The 20,403-nt window shown below is 54.4% G+C and overlaps 10 protein-coding genes across 10 annotated transcripts, besides 2 other annotated features; 4 read left to right on the top strand and 6 right to left on the bottom strand.

The window, feature by feature from the left end:
- Positions 1 to 138: part of a sequence feature (Protein overlapping with rRNA (F5144DRAFT_178946, KAH6636426.1) was converted to a misc_feature.) that runs on past the window's edge.
- Positions 139 to 191: 53 nt separating this feature from the next.
- Positions 192 to 366: a sequence feature (Protein overlapping with rRNA (F5144DRAFT_178946, KAH6636426.1) was converted to a misc_feature.).
- On the top strand, positions 262 to 1,954 carry F5144DRAFT_611176 (kinase-like domain-containing protein). Its single transcript, XM_066791685.1, has 2 exons — positions 262 to 1,386; positions 1,456 to 1,954. The coding sequence occupies exons 1-2, from the start codon at positions 648 to 650 to the stop codon at positions 1,584 to 1,586; spliced, it is 870 nt and encodes a 289-aa protein (XP_066644713.1). The 5' UTR covers positions 262 to 647; the 3' UTR covers positions 1,587 to 1,954.
- Positions 1,955 to 2,292: 338 nt separating this feature from the next.
- On the bottom strand, positions 2,293 to 4,918 carry F5144DRAFT_567435 (Poly(A) polymerase central domain-containing protein). The gene is made up of 2 exons (XM_066788595.1): positions 3,673 to 4,918; positions 2,293 to 3,622 (listed from the first exon to the last, which is right to left on the bottom strand). The coding sequence occupies exons 1-2, from the start codon at positions 4,564 to 4,566 to the stop codon at positions 2,549 to 2,551; spliced, it is 1,968 nt and encodes a 655-aa protein (XP_066644712.1). The 5' UTR covers positions 4,567 to 4,918; the 3' UTR covers positions 2,293 to 2,548.
- Positions 4,919 to 5,093: 175 nt separating this feature from the next.
- On the top strand, positions 5,094 to 7,008 carry F5144DRAFT_619754 (uncharacterized protein). The gene is made up of 4 exons (XM_066791985.1): positions 5,094 to 5,574; positions 5,630 to 5,787; positions 5,849 to 6,738; positions 6,807 to 7,008. Exons 1-4 carry the CDS (start codon positions 5,533 to 5,535, stop codon positions 6,929 to 6,931), a joined length of 1,215 nt encoding a protein of 404 aa, XP_066644711.1. The 5' UTR covers positions 5,094 to 5,532; the 3' UTR covers positions 6,932 to 7,008.
- Positions 6,972 to 8,145, bottom strand: F5144DRAFT_178652 (tyrosine phosphatase-like protein). Its single transcript, XM_066782704.1, has 3 exons — positions 7,697 to 8,145; positions 7,264 to 7,627; positions 6,972 to 7,194 (listed from the first exon to the last, which is right to left on the bottom strand). Exons 1-2 carry the CDS (start codon positions 7,899 to 7,901, stop codon positions 7,266 to 7,268), a joined length of 567 nt encoding a protein of 188 aa, XP_066644710.1. The 5' UTR covers positions 7,902 to 8,145; the 3' UTR covers positions 6,972 to 7,194; positions 7,264 to 7,265.
- A 1-nt stretch (position 8,146) lies between these two features.
- F5144DRAFT_178434 (uncharacterized protein) lies at positions 8,147 to 9,366 on the bottom strand. Its single transcript, XM_066782703.1, has 2 exons — positions 8,891 to 9,366; positions 8,147 to 8,795 (listed from the first exon to the last, which is right to left on the bottom strand). The coding sequence occupies exons 1-2, from the start codon at positions 8,993 to 8,995 to the stop codon at positions 8,538 to 8,540; spliced, it is 363 nt and encodes a 120-aa protein (XP_066644709.1). The 5' UTR covers positions 8,996 to 9,366; the 3' UTR covers positions 8,147 to 8,537.
- Positions 9,367 to 10,118: 752 nt separating this feature from the next.
- Positions 10,119 to 12,108, bottom strand: F5144DRAFT_487134 (tRNA synthetases class II core domain (F)-domain-containing protein; the record flags this gene model as incomplete). Its single annotated transcript, XM_066785591.1, has 9 exons — positions 10,119 to 10,283; positions 10,340 to 10,448; positions 10,509 to 10,658; positions 10,717 to 10,839; positions 10,888 to 11,081; positions 11,134 to 11,160; positions 11,217 to 11,283; positions 11,350 to 11,663; positions 11,716 to 12,108. 9 exons carry the CDS (start codon positions 12,106 to 12,108, stop codon positions 10,119 to 10,121), a joined length of 1,542 nt encoding a protein of 513 aa, XP_066644708.1.
- A 1,089-nt stretch (positions 12,109 to 13,197) lies between these two features.
- On the bottom strand, positions 13,198 to 14,465 carry F5144DRAFT_508861 (ADP-ribosylation factor family-domain-containing protein). Its single transcript, XM_066786510.1, has 3 exons — positions 14,081 to 14,465; positions 13,981 to 14,019; positions 13,198 to 13,925 (listed from the first exon to the last, which is right to left on the bottom strand). The coding sequence occupies exons 1-3, from the start codon at positions 14,153 to 14,155 to the stop codon at positions 13,479 to 13,481; spliced, it is 561 nt and encodes a 186-aa protein (XP_066644707.1). The 5' UTR covers positions 14,156 to 14,465; the 3' UTR covers positions 13,198 to 13,478.
- A 248-nt stretch (positions 14,466 to 14,713) lies between these two features.
- Positions 14,714 to 15,140, top strand: F5144DRAFT_601169 (60S ribosomal protein eL39; the record flags this gene model as incomplete). The annotated part of the gene is made up of 3 exons (XM_066791128.1): positions 14,714 to 14,719; positions 14,874 to 14,974; positions 15,092 to 15,140. 3 exons carry the CDS (start codon positions 14,714 to 14,716, stop codon positions 15,138 to 15,140), a joined length of 156 nt encoding a protein of 51 aa, XP_066644706.1.
- A 1,038-nt stretch (positions 15,141 to 16,178) lies between these two features.
- On the bottom strand, positions 16,179 to 16,825 carry F5144DRAFT_488222 (Skp1 family, dimerization domain-containing protein; the record flags this gene model as incomplete). The annotated part of the gene is made up of 3 exons (XM_066785647.1): positions 16,179 to 16,355; positions 16,425 to 16,696; positions 16,762 to 16,825. 3 exons carry the CDS (start codon positions 16,823 to 16,825, stop codon positions 16,179 to 16,181), a joined length of 513 nt encoding a protein of 170 aa, XP_066644705.1.
- Positions 16,826 to 18,457: 1,632 nt separating this feature from the next.
- Positions 18,458 to 20,312, top strand: F5144DRAFT_591589 (glycosyltransferase family 22 protein; the record flags this gene model as incomplete). The annotated part of the gene is made up of 4 exons (XM_066790289.1): positions 18,458 to 18,566; positions 18,754 to 19,139; positions 19,194 to 19,321; positions 19,370 to 20,312. The coding sequence occupies 4 exons, from the start codon at positions 18,458 to 18,460 to the stop codon at positions 20,310 to 20,312; spliced, it is 1,566 nt and encodes a 521-aa protein (XP_066644704.1).
- Positions 20,313 to 20,403: the final 91 nt, after the last annotated feature.

Raw genomic sequence — 20,403 nt, 5'->3', positions numbered from 1 at the left:
CCTGTTCCTGTTGCAGTTCCCGACAAAGATCAGATGTAGTCGTCGTTTCGAGAGACCGCAGATCGGATCGATGCGCCGCGCCCCACAGTGGGACTCCTGTGCCGCTGGGCCGCCGCAAGGGCCGGAAAGACTCGCTAAGTACGCGGAACGCCAAAAAGTCGGAATGAGAGGTTTTTAATCCCCAAAAAAAGAACAAACAACATCAGGGATTCATTGGCCACCGACCCAGCTGCTGATCTGGCCCTTGCGAGTTTAATTAGGGGAGAGCGGACGGGATCCCGTGTTTTCTGGCAGGTATGGTCGTATGTGAGAGTTAGGCTTTCGAATATAACTTATAAAGAAGGGACGGAACATCGTAGCTGGTAAAGTTGTCTCGTGCGCAAGTGTCCTCAATTCCATGATCATGTCCTGCGAACAACACACTATCCCCGAATGCCTCGAATTCGCCCCTCAACAGTCTCCATCAAAAACATAAGCCCTACCCAGCGCGCTGATATCATTTATCGGTTTAATGAACTAAATTATAAATAACACTCGATTCCAGACGAAGCCATTCGTGCTGCCCCAATGCCCAAAATCTCGGCTCAAGTCGACGCATCGGTAATATAAGCCGGCATCAAAACCTGGAGTTAAGGCGGTACCTTTAAATGATAGCCGACGAGGTCAAGTACCCCCCTGGGTTTGGCTTGAAAGATGTCGTATCCTATGGCATATCCGGCCTCGTCGTTCTAGACAAGGCTTCACAGACCGTCATCAAGACGCCTCTCTTCGATGACTGTGAGGAGTCCCTGTCCCGGGAGCGTGATATTTACGAGCGACTCCACCAACGGGGCGGTCATGAACGCGTTATTTGTTATCACGGTGCCGTTGAGTCGGGTATCCGGCTGGAGTATGCGCCGAATGGTGACATCCGTACATTATACGCCCACGGGAAGGCGCCCAGCTTGAAACTTAGTTCGAGGCAGCACCGAAAATGGGCCCTCCAGATTGCGGAGGCTCTCGCCTTCATCCATTCCGCCGGGGTGGTCCATGGTGATCTGACATGCCACAACATATTCCTGGACGAGAACTACAACGCCAAGGTTGCCGACTTCGCCGGCTCTTCGCTGGATGGTTCCGATCTGCTCGTCTGCGTTGCCGCCAGCCACGAATATCCCGGTCCAACGCTATCTGTCCAGGGGGATATATTCGCCTTTGGTTCGGTTATCTACGAGATTACGACCGGAACCGCCCCTTACAAAGACCTGTCCGACGACGAGATTGAAGCTCGCTACCAGAGAGGCGAATTTGCAGACACAGCTTCGCTAGGTGAAATGGGGGTCGTTATTCGAAAGTGCTGGTTGAGACAGTATAATGGTTTCGAGTCGATAGTCCATGACTTAAAAGGTATACACCTAACCACCCTCACCACCCGCAGCCGGTCCACGTTTCCTGGGAATCTCTAACATGAAACAGCACAAGGAACAAACGGCTTGTGCCTTCTGTACCCAGTTTCAAGACAGCGGTCCTCATTTTTGGCGTCGCCGCTGCGACCACTCTACTCCTTCGCGCCAGGTGATCTATCAGCACGCGATCGCGTATTATAGCCTTATGGGGGGTCTCACGGGCCTAAGAGAGGCATCTCGGACACTTGCCAGGCTTTCTATATGTCCCCGCAAGGATGATCTCGCCGTTCGTCCCTTTGGCGGGCTCGGGGTCATCACGCACGTAGCCAGTGTTCTTCGCATCCTCGCATTTGTCGTAATTGCGCCGCTGGATGACATGTTTGGGGCTTGCTTCGCATCCCTTGAACGTCATCTTAGACTCGTAGTAGTTGCACATGTTGCTAGAATAGGCCTCTTGGGTTGTAGTCCCAAGGTCGCCCACGGCCGTTGGTAGTCTCAGGGGAAGGGCATGGATAGAAAGTAATGATAATTCAGAATGCATGTAGATAATCACTTGAAGATACAACGCCCTTTAACCACCTCGGCTGCATTGCTGCCCCGAAAAACGCTGCCCTACGAAGACGAAGCCTTGTCTCGTTCCTGCATGTCTCCTTTTGGCCAATCGTGACTTGTTAAGGAGAAGACGAGTGCACGATGCACGCCTCAGCCCGTCAGGCCCTGGCCCAGTTATTGCGTAGTGGAAGAAGAGGGGTGTTCCAATGAGTTCGGGCAACTCCAAATGCAGCACACCTCCTTCACTTTGGCTTCCACAGCTGCAGGGAGCTCTTCCCAAGTTTGGGACATTCCTGCGTTGACATTGACTGTGTCACGGGTAGCTCCAAGTTCGATCAAATATATCACTTATCCAAACATACAAGATCACACTCAGACAGAATAGTGAACAGGGGAACCGAGTATTTTTTGGCGAGGCATCTTGTGCCTCAAAACCTAGCGTCTATTAGTCTAGGAAGATCTAAGTAGTTACAAATCCCATACACAGGGGCATCATCCGTGCCTAAGCAATTAAAACCAGCCAACTAAACCCATCGCTTTGCCACCTCTCCCACCAACCCCTCGTCGCCACTCCCTTCCAAACTCCCACCAACTCATACAGTCTCCGGTTTCTAACCAGCCACTGCCGCCGCCGCCGTGGAAGCGGGCCGTTGCTGTCGTTGTTGCTGTTGTTGTTGTTGCTGTTGCTGCTGCGCCGAGTGACTGGACGGCTTACCCTGAGCATGTCTCTTAGCGGGTGGCTGGGGGTGCATATTGCCGGGCCCCTCGGACGCGGCGCGCTTGAGGCTCTTCTTCACGGGGCGGGGCTTGGTCTCGCCGGGTTCGAACACGTCATCGGGCAGGTTCGTGTTCTTGAGGTGCTGGATGGACAGGAACATGAGGCCCTCGTCGAAGAGCTCGTTGGACGTGCACATGGCCTTCCAGTCGTTCACCTCGCGCGACAGGTCGAGCGACTTGGCGCCCTCGACCAACTGTAGCCCGATGTAGTGGTTAGTGGTATAGATCTCCATTTCATCCGGCTCATCTTTCTTCTTCTCGGGGATGTCCTCCAGCTTGACCTCGCTGTTGGTGTCCTGGTTGGGTTCGGACTTGACGTTAGAGGGCGGCGGAGGCTGGGTCGATTCCGAATACTCCTGCTTAATTCGCAAGCCGTCTTGGCCCTTCGTTTCGGGTTTCTCCTCCGCCTTGATCTCCTGCTTCAGCTCGACCTTGGGTTCGGCCTTGGCCTTCTCCTCGCTATCGGCGGGGGGCTTGTACACGTAAGCGAGGCTACCCACAGATACCACCTCTTCCAGCTGCGTATTGTTCTTGCATCGATGTTCTCTGTCGTAACCCTTGTTGAAGGGCCGGGCCAGGGCAATAGAATGGTGCCCCTCAAGTCTGTTGACCAACAGCCGCACCCGCGATTCGACGAAGCCCGACCAGACGTTCTGTGCCTTTTTGGTTCTGCTCGCCGCGATGACTGTGAGATAATATCTGAATCCCGAGGTGAAGAAGGTGTGCTTCGTGAAGAGGTCTTTCCACTGCCGCTTTCCCAGCATGATGTCCTCCGTTACCTGAATCCCATTCTCTAGCTCCTGTTTGATCACTATCATGGAGGACGTGCCAATATTGTGAGTGGCGCACATGGATGGATAGGACGGTGTGATGATAGGCATCTTGTGGTTCCTATCACTTGTATAAATCTACTCTGTGGTAAGACATCAGCGTCGACCGGGACAAGGGCACGACTCACCTTGGGATTCCACACAGCAACCCTAGTGACGGGACTCCCGTACTCGATGTCCTTGAGGAGAACGGGAAGCGGCCAGGGCCATTTGAACATGATGTGAAAAAATTTATTGACAACCACCGCGCTCGTGGCCTTGGGGTAGAGTTGGCAAACCCGGGCGACGAGCATAGCCCATGCAACACCACCAGGATAACCCATGATGTTGGCGTATATGGCTTTACGTTGGGCCCAGAGCTTGATGGCTCGGAGGGCAAGCTTGAAAGTGGCCGGCTCGGGGACGAGGTGCAAGATGTCGTCTGTCACTCTTGTTCCGTTGACCGAGCGCACTTCGTTCTCGCTGAGGCCGCGGAGGAGATTGTTGTCGGCCAAGCTCCAATTCTTCTCGTCCGGCAACTGCTTCAATGTCTGGATGGAGCAGAAGATGAGATCGATGCTGATGCCGGAGAACTCGAACTTGATGATGGGTACGAAGGCTTCGGGCACGGGGGTGAGGTCGGTGATGGCCCCGGGCGGCGCCATCTCGACGAGGACTTCGGGAAAGATCTCGAAGTACTGTTCAACCGTAACATATTTCGGCGCGACGACGAGAGTATCCATATCGGAGCCGGGTCCGTAGACACCCAAGCGGTAACTGCCATACGTAAACACGCGGCCGATCGCGTCGCGAATCATAAAAGTGTTCTTGGGCTCTTTCTGGGCCGCCGCCCTCTGGACAAAAACATTTGTGATCTTCTCGAGCTGGCGCAAAACCTCCTTTCTCTTCTCCGTTTCCTCGGGGCTCTCGAAAGTACCCTGCGCGCGCAGTTCTTGGTGCAGCGCATGGTTCAGTCGTTTCTCGGGCTCGGTCGGCAGCGCGGTCGAAATGGGCGGCGTCACGCCGTAGATTATCTCGGACATGATGGAATGGAGAAGAGTTTTGCCAAAGTTCGATTGCGGCGCTGAGAGGTTATATCCCTATGGTGACGGCGGCGACGCGCAGAAACAGCGAAAGCTGAGTCGGAAGAAAGATGGTCGAAAGGAGTGTCGCTCGCGGTTGGGAGAGTAGAAGAAAAAGGAAAGGAATGAAAAATATAATAGGTGCGAACTGGGAGCACCTGCGCCGTCGCAAAGCTCAAGGCATGGTATGACAACGGCGACAAAGTAGAACTGGGAGTTAGTTAGTTGCAAAGATTGTCAAAAGAATAGAAGGGCTGATGAAAGGAGAAGTGTATAACAATGGCCCTGCCAAGGAGTGGGTCCTGGGTAAGCGCGTAGGATGGGAGCGATGCAGCCGCCCTGTCGCGTTAATGGGATTTGATTATTTACACGGTGTGCTGCACTATTTGCACTGTCCTATTCGCACAGAGTTACTGCTGCATTAGGCTTAACTACCGGTGCTGCTCTCTGTCACCACCAAATTCAACAATCAATCCTGGCCCTTGCATCGCCGCACCAATACGGTATGGTATGGTTGGTAACAGTGGTTTGCCAACACTGGGGCTGAATGAACACAGGGATGGGTGTTAGTTAACTGAAGGGAAGGAATGAATGTCTTAAGCCAAGATGTACAATAAATAACCCAAAACTACACGACCAAAATATCAGTTGATATTGGCAAACACAACGAAGCTCACCTCTTTTCGGCCTGCGACTTGACGTATGGAAGCCATTACAAATACCGTAAATACTGCCCCTAAATATGGATCTGCCAATCGATCCCCGCCCCCGCCAGGATCCCGCTTCTTCAGCCTTGCGACGAAGCACATGCGACTGCTACGTTCAGCCAACTGCCTGGTTCCGCAGTCGGGGAGCGGCGCAGAAGCTCAGCCTTCTTGAGCAGAACACTCGCCTCTCCCATTTCGAAAGGTTCGATGGGGGCACACAATGAAGAAGACACTGTTGCTCTGTTTTATTCATGGCTTCAAGGTATGCTCATCCCTTGCGCCGGGATCAGAAGGTGTTGGAAAGCTAACAAGACTAGGGTGATGACACCACCTTTGGCCGGAACTATGCCTTCGTCGAGCACCTTCGGAGGCTCATCGCCGTGGCTCTGCCCAAGATAAACGTTCAGGCTATCGTCTACCCAACGTTCGAGACCCGTGGCGATCTCGGCGAATGCGTCACGCGGTTCAGCGACTGGTGCGTACCCCACCAATGCCACCGCACCACCCACCACCACTAACACCTTGGGACACCCTAGGCTTGTCAACAAGGTAATCGACCTCGAAGTAGCTGCAGGCACACCTTCCCCGACCATCGACCCGTCAGTGCGGGTTGTGTTGGTGGGGCACTCGATGGGCGGCATCGTAGCCGCCGAGACAACCATCAAGATCGCATCAGAAAAGCCAATCCACAACTCCGTCAACGAAGACAGCCCGAATAAGCGCTCCACGGCGATGCCGCCGGCGCCCAACGCGCTCATGTTCCCCTACATCCAGGGCGTACTTGCCTTCGACACCCCCTTCCTCGGCATCTCCCCCGGCGTGGTGGCCCACGGCGCTGAAACGCACTACGCCACCGCGTCCACGGCCATCGCCCAGATAAGCGGACTGACCAGCCTCTGGGGCGGCGCCAAAGCCGCCCAATCCAAGGCCGACCCGGCACCCGGCAACGCCCGCGCGCTCCCCGCCCCGGGACAGGGAAGCAGGGACGCCAACACTAACAACGACAACAAGAACAAAAACAACCAAAACAGCGGCTGGGGGTGGGGCACGATCGCGATCGCCGCCGGCGCCGTCAGCGCGGTGGCCGCGGGCGGGGCGGCGGCGTACCTGAACCGGGAGCAGATCACGCAGGGGCTGGGGTGGGCGACGTCGCACCTCGAGTTTGTCGGGTGCCTGGCGCGCAAGGAGGAGCTGCGGCGGCGCGTCGCCTACATGGTGCGCCTGCGCAGGGAGCTCGGCGTCGGCTTCGGGAACCTGTACACCCGCCTGGGCCAGGCGGCGGAATCCACGCAGACGGCGGTCAAGGCGGGCTCGGTGTTGGGGAGGAACGAGCGCACGTTTTGTGTCGTGCCGGAGCGGGAGGAGGCGGGGGATTGGAGGCAGGCGGTCAATGATAAGGCGAAGGATGAGGTTGGGGCCCATATGAGTGAGTGACCGACCCCCTGGCTTGTTTATGGTGACATCTGGCTTGCTGTGGTGCTAACTTGGTTGCAGCCATGTTCGAACCAAAGGAGAATCCGGGCCTGAGCAAACTGTCAACAGAGGCGAGGGATATGGTCGCGAGCTGGTTGCGGAATGACTGGTACGAGAGCAGCTCGGCAACTCCGGTCCGCGCTTGAGGCGCCATGCATTTCGTTGAAGCGACGATTGTGATTATGTCGTAGATATTATGTACTAATGACCCGCTTCGGAGGCTTGTTCTATACATGTCCTCTTCTACCGCACCGAGCCGTTCATGTTCCTCGTACATCTCCAGCGCCGCTGTTGAGTCGCGCTCCGCGTCGTCCACATCCCATCTACTGCTTCTTCTTCTGAGCCGGCTTGCTAGCCCCCAAATATCTCCTCCGTTGCTTGAGCATGTGGGCGTAGAGGATAGCCGAGCCTACACACAAACCAGTTAGCTTCACGCGTCTCCCCAAAAGCGACAGATCCCATAAAAAACAAATCAGACTCCTACTCACCCGGACCATAAGCCGCCAACACCAGCGTCAGCCCAAAAGTATACCACGACGAGAGCTCATCAGCCGGTCCCCAAATAGCCGACAGGGTCATGGCGACCTCGCTGCTGATACCCACGGGGTACAGAACCAGGAAGGCGCTGTAGCGCAGCCAGTGCAGCCAGGCGGGGACCGCGTCGATCTGCTTGAGCGCAAAGTACGAGTAGCGCATCACCTCGGTCAGACTCCACGCCACCAGCATTGTCGAGTAGAACACGTTGGTGTTGAGCTGCGGGAACGGGAAGCATATGCCCCAGACGAGGAACAGGCGGCTGGCGACTTGCATGACGGTTGTGAAGACGGGGGCGGGGACGACGCCTGGATTGTGCCGGGTATGGTTAGTAATGGAGAGGGAGGGTGAGAGACAAGCGGGGAGGGGAAACGCACCGGTCAGAGCATGCACGACCTCCATGATGGCAAAGGTCTGGGTGATGCGCGCAAAGTTGTCGACCACCAGCGGCACGAAGGGCGCACCCTTCCACCCGAGCACGACGGCGACACGGCCGAGGATGGTGGCCCAGGCGACGGCGGAGGCGGCATTGTAGAGGATGAGGTAGGCCTTTTTGGGGCCAAAGCCGGTTTGTTTGGCCATCTTGGTCTTGTCGTCAAAGTGTCTGGGACCTCAATGGCGTGGTCTGGGTGTCTTGTGAAGTCTTGGGGATCGCACTTCGTAGAAAATTGTTGACATCAAGGGAATGGGGCTTTTGTTAGGTGGCCCCTGCCCGTCGCTCCGGTGCCCGCGGCACGTTGAGCCTACCACAGGAGCTGACCAGGGATCACGGGCCGCTAAACCAGGCCTTGGTGTTGGCTGGCCCAGGGTATCCCGACTTTACACAAGGGGTTCAAGACGAAACTCATCGCGATCAAAAATCATGTAGATAGAACGCTGCATCGATTTAACAACCAAACTACAAAACGCTAGTCCCGAGTTATTATTCTCGAGCCTTTATTCATGATCCATACCCAAAGCGCAAATGCCTCTCTGCAAACCCACGCGTTTGCTCAACTCCTCGAAATGAAGGAGCAAGCTCCCGATGGGTATCATCAACATTTAACAATGGGTATCAAGAAACTGGGTATCAATCCTCCGCAACATTGTTCCAGCCGCTGCCCTGCAGCGCTGCCATCCATTCATCGTGCACAGTTTCATGCCCCACTGATATCAAACCACAACAATAATGCTTTCCTCCCCTTCCCCATTCTCATGCGTTCATCCGTAAGAAACAAGCTACTTCCTGGTCACAGCACGCCAGAGGTCGCCAAACCCCTTGCCACCGAACAGGAACTCCTTGGAGTGCCGGCCGCAGTAGCTGTTGGCGTTGACCTTCTTGGCCGAGATGGACGATTCCCTCTTCAGGACCTCGGTGGAAGCCGGCGCCGACTCGGTCGAGTCGGTGCGGCCGCGCCAGAGCAGCGTGGAGGCGGTGGAAGACACCGTCGTGGGCGAGTCGTAGGAGCTGTCGCTCCCGGAGAAGGGGCCGGATGCCTGAGGTTGGGGTGTTAGTCTCAGGCTGGCTGAGGTAAGGCTCGGTGGTACCTTAGGTAGGTATCTGGGTGGGACGGGGGGGGACAAAGACATACCATGGTGCTAGCCGACTGGGGCGTGCCCTCATCGAGGCTTGTAGTGGCCCTGACGGGCCCAACCGTCTGAGAGGTGGGAGTGTACGTGTAGGAAGGACCGTCCATCGGCGTAGGTATCAGAGGCAAGCCGCCCGGAGCTTGTTCAGAAACGGTTGTGGTTGATGCTACTACGAGATCAAGGTACTTTTGTGTGTACCAATGATCTAATTCGACTAAAAGACTCTTGACCCGAGATGGTTGGTTGAGATGGTTTGCACTGCCACCACAAAGTGTGTGATGTGTGGTAGTATATGTGTTTGGTGTGTTGGTGTGATATGTATGTGTGTGTGTGTGTGTGTGTACGACGGGATGGACCAGATCAGGTGTCAAGAAAAAAATGTGAGACGGAGTGAGAAGTGAGAGGGCATCAGAAAACGAGGCCGAAATGCTCCCATTAAGAACTCACAGGCAGCAGGACAAGAAGTCGCTCACAGTCCTACCTTCGCCAACGACCTGCATGCCCGTGACATAACCGGCCAAACAGATTGGGAGTCATGGGTCCAAAATGGCCGCCTTTTCCGTGGAGATACATCAATTCCTCTTTCGTCTTGGTCTGGGCATTCCTGGGCGGACCCCATCATGGCCCGCGTTTACCAACCTGAGCTTCCTCTGCACCAACTTGTGCCAACCTAGCAGTGCCCAGCTCCCCGGCTCTCGCTCGCTGGTCGTGTTATTCCCGACTTCCGACCGCCAGAGCCGCCGTGGCAGAGTTACGGCCCACCTCAACGTGTCCACGTGTAGAACTTGAGGAATGTGCCAATCGTCTTGGGTGCCCGTGGGAGTGGGGACGACTCCGTATCCCTATAGGGCTGCATGGTTTCTAGACCAGTCATTAGTTGGGATACGGCGTCGCCGGGCTTACGTACGCATCATGCGGACGGCGCTGCAGGGAATTGTGGTTCGCAAACGAGAAACGAGGCGACGACGATCTGTGCCTGAGGATGACTCTCTCCCCGTAATCCCGGGTATGGTAGCATTCAGCCCCCGGATTAGCCCCGAGTTCATCCGATCCTGGAGGCAGAGCCTCAACTTGGCTTCTTGGGATCCTCCACGAAATCCATATCTCCGCGTGCCCCACATCTCTTGTCGCGCTTTCGGCATGATATCACACGCGCTCTGGGGAAGATGCCTGTGACAATGCTATGGTATCCTCGAACGCTGCTTTTCGTTTCACATGACCCCCTTCTATCTAATTCTTGTCTAGCCGCACCGCCGGATTTCTTTGGATGAAGTTGAGGTCGACGGAGTGGCCAAGCAGTTCACGGATGTTTGACATGCCGTATTTGATCATGGTCGGCCTCTCCAAGCTCAAACCGAAACCGAACACTCTCATATCCTTGGGCAGACCCATTGCCTAATTCCTATGTCAGCATCTCGACTCTCGCCCCGCTGCTATCGTCGTCAACATACCTCCAACATCTCGGGCCTGAAAATGCCCGAATTGCCGATCTCGATGAGCTTGTTGAGCCCCTTGTGGTACGAGAAAATCTCCATACTCGGCTCGGTGTAGGGGTTGTAGCTGCAGTCCACAGTCAGCAACCATATATGTCTCAGCTGCTGGACTGGGGAAACTACTCACGCTGGCTTGTAGCGCAAGTCAGTCACACCCATCGCCCCGAAGAACATGTCCATAAACTCCATCAAGCCGCCCAGGGTTAGCCCGTAATCAGCGATGACACCTTCGACATGGTGGAACTCGCAGAGATGAGTGGCGTCCAAGGTCTCGTTTCTGTTCAGGAGTGAGTGCCCTAACTTTCTTGTCATGCGAGTGCGTCAATGATTTTTACCTGAAGACTCTGTCGATAGAAAAGTACCGAGCCGGTGGTACTCGCCCCTCTGCGTCTCGTTGGCCAGCTAGCTTCTGCAACATGGCGGCTGAGACGGAGGTTGTGTGTGTCCGCAGGACGAGTCTCGTCTGGAGTTAGCCAACGCCGCCGAGGCGGGAGAAGGTCACACACCTTAGCGATTCGTCCTCGGACCATGGGTATCTGTACCCAATTGAACCAAACTTTCCATCCTGGTGGATAGCCTTCACGTTGTGGAAATACGCCTCGTAGTCGGCTTTGTCTTCCGCGGATGCAGGCCCGGGCCTACCAGCCCTCACGGGGTCTGATACGTAGAATGTGTCTTGCAGGTCACGCGCAGGGTGTTGCTTGAACGAGTCAGAATCAACCATGAAAAGGGCGAAGCTTTAAGCAGCATACCTGAGGGACGAACAGGGCGTCGAAGTTCTGTATGCTCACGAGTTAGTAGCATCCCTAAAGGTTAGATATCGCAAACCACATACCCAGAATCCCGACTCGACAAATCGGTTTGTCGGCATTTCCGTAAAGCCCATCTCGAAGAAGATTTGCCTGTGTGGTGACTCGAGAGTCAGTCGACATGATGCTGAGAGTACCCAAACTGCAAGGGCAACGTACCTGAACTCCTGTCGCACCTTGTTTAGGGGGTGTAAGGCACCAGCGTGTTGATCCGCACCCAATGCCTTGAAGTTGTACGGCTTGAAGGCGGCCGTCTTCCATGAGCCTGATGCCAGCATTTCGGCCGTGAGATCTGTCTCCTCCTTTACTAATTCGAGCGCGAACTTGGGCCCCTTGCTTATCCTGAAGGAAATAACCTTCTGCATATTTAGCAGCTTGCGCTTCTTCAAGTCGGCTACAATCTTGGCGTCGTGCGTCCGCTTCTCCTGGATGACCTTGAGCTGGTTCCGTGTTACATCGTCGATCGATTCGACCTGCTAGAAGTCAGCGTCCCAATTTCGCAAAGTATCGCCAGGTATAACCCACCAATGCAATGAGCTTTGCACCATCCTTCTTAATCCACTTCTCCTTGAAGGCTTTGCCCTGACCAAGTTTGGTCACCGTCTTGTCGCCAATCTTGCCCTCGAGGTCCTGAATCGAGAGACCGTCCACGGCTTGGCGCACCGCTTCGAAGACACGGGCTTCGTGGCTGCCGTGGCTCACAATAATCTCGGCCTCGGGCTCCAGAAAAGCCTCTTCGCGCTCGACCTGCTCGTATGTGACCATAGACCGGGACGCGAGACGGTCTAAAGCAGCTTTGATCGATTTGAAGGGGACATCGGGAAAGGCTTCGGTGGACGAAATCAGGTCAGACTTGGACAGCGCCTGGAGGACCTCCGAGGGAAGGTCCTCGGTGGAATTGCTGCTCGTTGGCGCCATGTTACTGGTATTGCTGAGCTACCGATTTGATCTTCACGGAACGTTGACTCAGACGCCAGAATCGCGGGGCACTTGGTGGTTTGGGCCCAAGACCCACCTTGCCGATAACAATTTTAGGCGGGGTTAAACTGCGCTCAGTAAATGCATATCTCCTTTATCAAGGGCTGCATCGCATTGTCGAGGAACTAATCCGAAATGCTTCTAACATCTCAAAACATAAGCGTTCGCCTGCGAGGTTGGGGGATTGGGACGACAAGATAAGAAGGGAGAGTTTCCCTCATGTTTTGTTGTAGATTCCCTAACCAACGCAGGCCACTAATTATCCCCAGGCTTCGTTTCAGACCTTGATTCTTCGGTGCTGGAGGATTAGTTACTTTACTTGGCTGAACGATTCTGGCCGAATAAAATGGAATGTAGGTAGTTAAGTACTCGCAGAATTTATTTACCGATTTAAATGATTCCTCGGGTTTGAATTTCTTGTTTGTCCCACATCTCTCACAACCACCACACCATCAGCCAGACAGTAGGTTAAGGTGAGTGTTGACATACCACATACTGCCCCGGGGAAATCAAAGCGACCTAACAATACTTAACTGTCCATTGTCGATACCAACCAGCCTATTTGTTCCAGCAACTCAATAGTGAGTTCGGGTACCCCACCCGTCGCCCCCAGTTGGGCATTTGTGGATTGAGGATAGGTTTTCAGAGCCCGGCTATAGAACTTGTTTTCACATTGCTTGAAACGGCGGCTTCTTTAAGTTGAGAGGCCTGGACAGTCCCCTAGGCTTGTCATAGACGTCATGCAAGCCGCAATCAGGTATTCTCACCTAGTACCTGTGTTGAAAACCAGGCGTCGGCTGATAGCAATACCGGGGCGCCGGTGATACTTACTTGGGTTTTCCTAACCCGAATGTTCCGTGTAGAGGACAGGGCAGGGTCCGAGGCTTGAAGACACAAAGACGTTCTGACCCGGGTGAGCGTTTGGATCGTGGCCTTTCGCTTTCCAGGTAGTCTCAGGCGAGACCATCGTGACAAATACACCACGTTGACTAGGTAGTGGAAAACCATGAATAGAGCCGCCGGCCCCTTGGAGCCAGGCGCTCGTGTATTAAAAGTTGTAAGTGGTGTATCCATGTACCGAAACGCTGTCCCCCGCCCCATCTGATGCAGCCTGCGCCTTCACATAATATGTCGTCCATGAGCCAAGGCGGCTGTCCGCAAAACGCCGCAAGGTATACCACCTTGCCCAATACCCAAGAGCGGCCTGAATGATATAAGACGTATACCCGTCATTTACAGAAACAACCCTGCCCTGCGTCTCAAAACCGGGACGTCGCTTCTAATCCTGTGCGACGGTTTGCTGTCTCTTGTTAGGGCCCAGCCAGACTCAAAACCAGGTTCAAACTTACCGACAACCAGTCCATCCCCTCTTTGATGCCCGAGCCCTCTACTGCACTGCATGCCATAATGCTCCAGTTCCTGTCTCTGAGTTCGCCGAGCCGAAGGGCTTGCGAGATGTCGGCCGCACCCTTTGCCCCCGGCTGATCCTGCTTGTTGGCAAACACCAATAAGGCGGCATCCTTCAGTTCATCTTCGTTCAGCATGGCCGACAGTTCGTCCGCGGCCGTCTGCAGACGCTCAATATCGGTCGAGTCGACCACAAAGATGACCGCCGCGGTGTTGGCATAATAACATCTCCAATACGGCCTGATGCTTGTTTGCCCACCCAAATCCCACACGTTGAAGTTCAGTTTCCCGTATGTCACAGACTCGACGTTGAAACCGATCGTGGGTATCGTCGTTACTACTTCGCCGATCTGTACCTTGCGTAAGTCATCGGACACCGCCGAGGGGCCGCCATGGGAGTCGCACCTTTAGCCTGTATAGAAGCGTCGTCTTTCCGGCGTTGTCCTGAGGAGCGCGACTGTTCAGTTTGGGGGCCGTCAGAAGATGGCTAAGGGGGGAAGCGAACCAGGCCTAGGATTAGGATCCTAATCTCTTTCTTCGCCCAAACCCAGTTGGACAGCCATGACACAGTCTGACCCATTTTGAGGCGGTGGCGCTTGGATGTTCAGGTGCGTCGGTGAGAAAGGGGTTGGAGTCGGGCGTCGCGAACGGGACTGGTCCACTGACACGGCGGCGGAAAAGTCGAAACGGAAGCACTTGGTCTCGTGGACAACGCAAAGGATCAAGGAAAACCTCAAATGCAAAACAAGGCAACACTCGCTCGTCAAGGACTCGTTGAACCTCTCAATCAGTTGGGAAGTGGAAGAAAATTTCGGTCTTCGTGGTTCATGCGACTTTGATTTCGCTGGTCAAAGAGGCCGCTCGGCTTGGAAATCGAGAGTGCACGGTCGCGTCCGATCGGCACTCGATTGGCAGGCGTCGACCGGGATCCTGCAAGGTTCCGATTCCAGACCCCTAGCCACATGAGTGCCGCAGTCCCGAAAAAAGCCACATCTCTCAGCACGTGATTCAGCCACAATTCTGATTTCGGGCCCTAGCACGCGGAAATTCTGAGCCCACACCAAATATTCGAATCCAACCCACTTGAGGAACATCACGACATCGATACCGACTCGGAAACATCGACAACACCGTCAAAATGCCGGTACGTACTGGCGCTCCTGCACGATTTTCCCGCAGATCCTGCTTGCGATTTTGATTTTCAACCCTTGCGGGAGAAGTCGAACGGAAGCCGGGGGAGGGGTCTTCAAGCGCCGACATCATGGCAACCAGAAGCTAATCAATGTGATTGTCAACAGAGCCACAAGACGTTCCGTATCAAGCAGAAGCTGGCCAAGGCCCAGAAGCAGAACCGTCCCATTCCCCAATGGATTCGGCTGCGCACCGGCAACACCATTAGGTACGATTTCTCTTCGACGACGACAGCGAGCTCTTCGTCTACCCCTACCGCAACACACGAATCACACTGCCGGATACCCAGGCCGATAACATGATGCTGACATGCGACTTCCAACAGGTACAACGCCAAGCGCAGGCATTGGCGCAAGACCCGCCTCGGCCTCTAAATGCCCTCCCACTTCCTTCCTCATTCGACCCCAACGATCAGACCTCGACCCTCCCCACGGTCACTGCTGCTACTTCCCACCTGCTCCGGCAGCACCTTGCATCCCAGTCAACAGCGATGGTGTTTTTTTTCTCACCTGCCCGCCTACAAAACGAATCACCTTTTCGAGGAATAGAAATGGAGCCATGACCAGTACCAGGAGGGGATGATGGGCAGACGGGTCAACTTGGGATTGGGGAACGAAAGGGTGCAGGCGATGGAGACTGGGTTACTGGTTTTGCGAGTAAAGCGTTTTGGCCGGTTGGGATTCTTTGATTTGAGCTTGGCTGGGAAGTAAATGGGGGAAACTCGTTTCACTTTAACGGAGTATGCCATGGCATTTTAGGGTCAGGGGAAAAGGGAATGAGAGATGGCATTAATTGCCTTTGCACATGACGCGCGTTTCTGGCATACGGCATCTTGGCTGAAAGTAAATGCACCCGGAGTAAAGCTGTCGCCGTGTTTAGAGACTGGATGTGACGTGTTGCTGCTGCTGCTGCTGCCTGGCTGCGTCGGAAACTACGATTTGAACTGCACACAAGGTTGTCATGAGTGAAGTCAACTCAATTGACAAAATCCCAGCCTGCGTTTCTTGGCTGACATTTGCAATCACCTCTCTATGGACTCGATTCACATAAAATGGGATGGCGGGCGTTTGGGAATAGGGCAGTGTTTATTTAGCAAGGCTGTCCTCTCTAAGAATGAACTCCAGGTGGGGAGGATCAGACCTCGATCGTTGCGTCATGTATCCTCTTCGTTCCTCTCTAGTGATCTCAAACTGTCTGCAACATCCGAGATGCAACAGTCCCCGCAAGTGTCCCCAAATCATAGAAATACCAAAACCAGCCACACTCAACGAAACCGAAACGCCAGGAGGGATGCGAGAGAAAGAGCCTTGAGTGGCGGGGTATAGCGGTTCATATCTGCTATGCGCACGTCCAAAACCGCGGTGCGATCAAGAGTGGGACTTGGAAGGCCCGCACCCTCATCTTATCACACCTTAGCGGTCCTCCGCCCATTCGTTCTCACGACGAATCTGCTCCTCCTCTTCCGGAGTGAAGTCGTTCGTGATGTTGAAGGTCTTCCGGATCTCCTCCGGAGACTTTCCCTTGATCATGTTGGCCACAGTCTTGCAGCCAACATCAAGCAGGGCCTTGATATCGAGGTAATTCGCTGCCTATAGAATGAGTCAGTTAGCTAGGTCTGGGCTCCGAAGTCGGTGGGCGTGCTCGCCGAGGGTACTTACGAGGATGATCTCAAAGAGCATTTCCTGATCGACTTGCATGAACTTCTGGTCCCACTCGTCGATGTCGGTAGTCTTCTTGCGATTGTTGTTGTCGTTATCATCGTCGGCCGACTGGGCGGCGTCGTTGCGGTGGTGCTCGCACCATTCGAAAACCTTGCGCAACACCGGGTCGTTGACGTTAGGGATCGGGACTGGGCTGTCCGCGACGGCCTCGTCGCCCAAGTCTTCGATTAGGTTCTTGATTAACATGGACCTCTCAGCCACGACGCGATCTGCGATATGATATGGTTAGTTGGGCGGGGTGGGCAAGGTGCGGGGAGTGATCGAAGCGACTTACCGACTTGAATGCTCGATCCCTCGTTGCTGGTCAAAGTGACCTTCTGAACCTTTTCGCCGGACATTTTGATTGTTGTATTTGTGAGAATACCTTCGTTAGATATTTGGGTAGGTGGTGGAAGGAAAGTGGTCCAACACTGCTCAAAATGTTGTTGGGTTAGAGTGGATGTTGGCTGGTAAGAAGAGCGATTGCTTGCGTTGCGTTGGTTGGAACGGGGAACGGGGAATCGGACGAGAGAAAGGCGGGGCACAGTGTTTAAATAGGGCTGCAACAGACCTTCTAAGGTTTTTGTGGTTGGCAAGGGAATAGTCCGACGTTTGCACACAACAATAGGCAATGACGAAGGAGAAGAAGAAGGTGACGTTTTGACTGTTCCGACAATGCAAGATCGAAGGCACCGAAGGCACTCAAAGCGCGGTGGCGTTGCTGCTGCCTCGCAAAGTGGGGAGTCAGTGCACAGATCATTTTTAGCGTCTATGGTGGTGAACACTGGAGGTGGGTTTGTGGGGGCGGCTTTGTTGCTTGCCATCTGTACACACACAGAGGCACAGTCTGTGGTAACTGTCCATCCTGCGACCGGGCTTGTGATTCGGCCAGACAAAGGACATCAAACGGCCATTCATGCTCTCGATTGGTGATGCGACACACAACAGGACTCATTAAGGCCATAAAGTACTTCCAAAAGGGGCAATGGCAGGTTTATTTCGAAAGTGCCCGTTAGATGCATGGTTGAAGCGGGAGCGTGTTGAACAACCTAAGAGGTGGCTGCACGGCAGTTCAACTTCAATATCCCAGGTATCGATGACGTCCCTTTTTCATGGGCCTTGGGCCGGGTCGCTGGTGTTTGAAGATCGTGATATGGACCCAGTAGACAACACTGCCTCAGGCGATTCCTCGGCCCCCATCGGGTAGCTCGTGGAAGTCCACAAGCGTTCTGGAACATCAGGGGGGAAAGCTTGGACCAGTTGATGCCCTGGGAGGAAATGTCCGGATCGGGGATTTTGGAATTCAGTCATCGAACGCGATAGTGATACGGATTCATTGGAGTCGGGCATGCGGGGATGCCACCTACCCACGAAATATGCTGCTTGCAAACGGCCAAAGCTTGCCTGAAATTCAGTCCCTAGGTTGGTTTCGTCCAATTTCTCAGTCTCTGAACGGATTCGCCAAAATCCTCTTTCGGAGGCCGCATAAACTCAGGCATGACCGGCATCAGCAGATCTTTTGGCTTAGCGGGCAACCATACCTTATCTAAGCTTCGTGGATCGTCCCGTTTTTGGGAACGGGACCTGAAGAAGCTCAGAAGGCACAAATGCAAGCTGTCTTGCAGTCCCGATCCCTGTCGTAAACAGGGGGTCACCCCTCGAACCGTGGAACAACCACGTCGTCTACTGGTTCTTGCCGGCTCTTCCAGCACTCCCAAGATTTGTGTCAGACCATTTTATTTCCCTGCTGCTCATTCCGTTCTTGCTTTTGTTCGCGACCATCTTCACGTTCGGGTTTCCCGATCATGACCTTCTCTCCTCGGCCCACTCGACGACGACTCAAACTTTCTTCCCCGACCGTTGCACTTGCCTGGTGATGCACCCAGGCCAGCCAGCAACTCAGTCGCGTCTTGCCCCTCCCTCAGATCGGATGCATCGGATTTGCGGCAGCGGAATCTCCTTGCTGGCGCGACAGTTGGTAGATTAATAATATGTGGCGGAGAACATACCTCTTTCTGCTGCTGGTCCGGCTGTGGTTTGCTCTATCCCCGAGCTACCTTCACCCAGATGAGAACTTTCAGGGCCCCGAGGTCATCGCCGGTATGTGACAAGTCTCCTGTTTGGCGTTGGGCAGCGCATGGCGTGATTGCGCGACAGGCCCGGGCCGCGGCCTGCGGTTGCGCACCTGTGATCAACCAAGCCTCGGTGTCGTAATGCGCCTCGCTTGCCACTGTCCGCGCGCGCGCATCATTCTCGCGAACAAGTTGCTGACTTGGAGGTGACACAGGGGAGATTTTCAGTTACCCCGTCCGACACACTTGGGAGTTCACGAGCGACAACCCGATTCGGAGCGTTTTCCCACTATGGCCCGTTTACGGACTCCCGATGCTGCTGCTCAGGTGGCTATGGATCGGCAATGGGAATGACGGGGAGATACCGCCCATCGTAGTCTTTTGGACGCTGCGGGTGCTGATGTTTATTGTCGGCTTCGTGCTGGAGGACTGGGCGATCCACGAGCTTATCCAGTCGCAGCGGCATAGGCGCGTTGCTGTTCTTTTGGTCGCGTCGTCTTACATTACCTGGACATTCCAGACTCATACCTTTTCTAATTCGATCGAGACTCTGGTTGTGGCCTGGAGTTTGGTCCTTATTGAGCGCACTCTCGCTAGTCCGGTAGGCGCATTCCAGAGTGAAAGCTACAAGGCGAGACTGACTAACGGGATACAGCAGCGCGGTTCGGTTCTTGCCTCGACGGTCCTCGGAATCGTCGTCGTTTTCGGAGTCTTCAACAGAATTACATTTCCCGCCTTCTTACTGATACCCGGGCTTCGGCTCCTACCTTACTATTGGAAAAAGTACGGGACCCTTAACTTCAAGCTGGAACTATAGCTAACAGATTGCAGCCCGCTATCGTTCGTCGCGATCGCGACAGCCGGGCTCTGCACCACTGCGCTTGCGATCACTCTTGATACCGCGTACTACACTCCCCACTCAATTTCTTGGTCCGACCTTCTCCGGAACCCGGTCCTTACTCCTCTTAACAACCTCCTTTACAACATTTCGCCGGCGAACCTGGCGAAACATGGGCTGCACCCGTGGTATCAGCATCTGCTGGTGAACTTGCCGCAACTGTTGGGGCCTGCTACGATCCTCCTTTTCACGCGACCCAAACGTTCCCTACGCCTTTACTCTGCGATCTCGGGCATCGTCGTTCTCTCGCTATCTCAGCACCAGGAAGCCAGATTCCTCCTTCCGACCGTTCCTCTGATCCTGTCGTCTGTCCGCCTTCCAAAGAGCGAGAAGGTCCTGCGCATCTGGGCGGTGTCATGGATCATTTTCAACGCCATATTTGGGATCCTCATGGGGGTCTATCACCAAGGAGGGATTATCCCTGCTCAGGTCTTTATGAGCAAGCAGCCGGACGCGACCCAAGCAGTCTGGTGGAAGACATACATGCCACCGATTTGGCTACTGAACGGGAAAAACGAGGTCTTGCGCACTCGTGATGTCATGGGGATGAAGGGGGAGACGCTTCTTGAGGAGCTGGGGCAGCTCGCAACTTGCGACACACCAGCGGACAGAAGAAACGCAGAGTACCTGAAAGAGAAGAATGGGACATACTTAATAGCGCCGTTATCTGCGGCCTGGTTGGACCCCTATCTCCCAAACAAGGGGCTGGAGGGGCTGAGATTTCGCGAGGTTTGGCGGCATCAGCAGCACCTGAATCTGGATGATTTAGATTTTGCAGAGGATGGCGTTTGGAATACCCTTTCTAGAGTTATTGGGCGGCGAGGTCTTGCTATCTGGAGAGTAACAAAAAGCTGTCCTGGGGCCAAGGGAAGATAACGTCTAATATGGGCGGAGTTTTGATTTTAGCGCAATTCAACAACGTGATGAACTATCTCCTGAGTGGAATGATGGAAGCATGTTTGAGACC

The sequence above is a fragment of the Chaetomium tenue genome (genome assembly GCF_020726465.1).
Source record: "Chaetomium tenue strain MPI-SDFR-AT-0079 chromosome Unknown F5144scaffold_3, whole genome shotgun sequence".
Classification (NCBI taxonomy): Eukaryota; Fungi; Ascomycota; class Sordariomycetes; order Sordariales; family Chaetomiaceae; genus Chaetomium; species Chaetomium tenue.
Note: the sequence above shows the minus strand (reverse complement) of the source record. Positions and strands in the feature narration are given on the sequence as shown.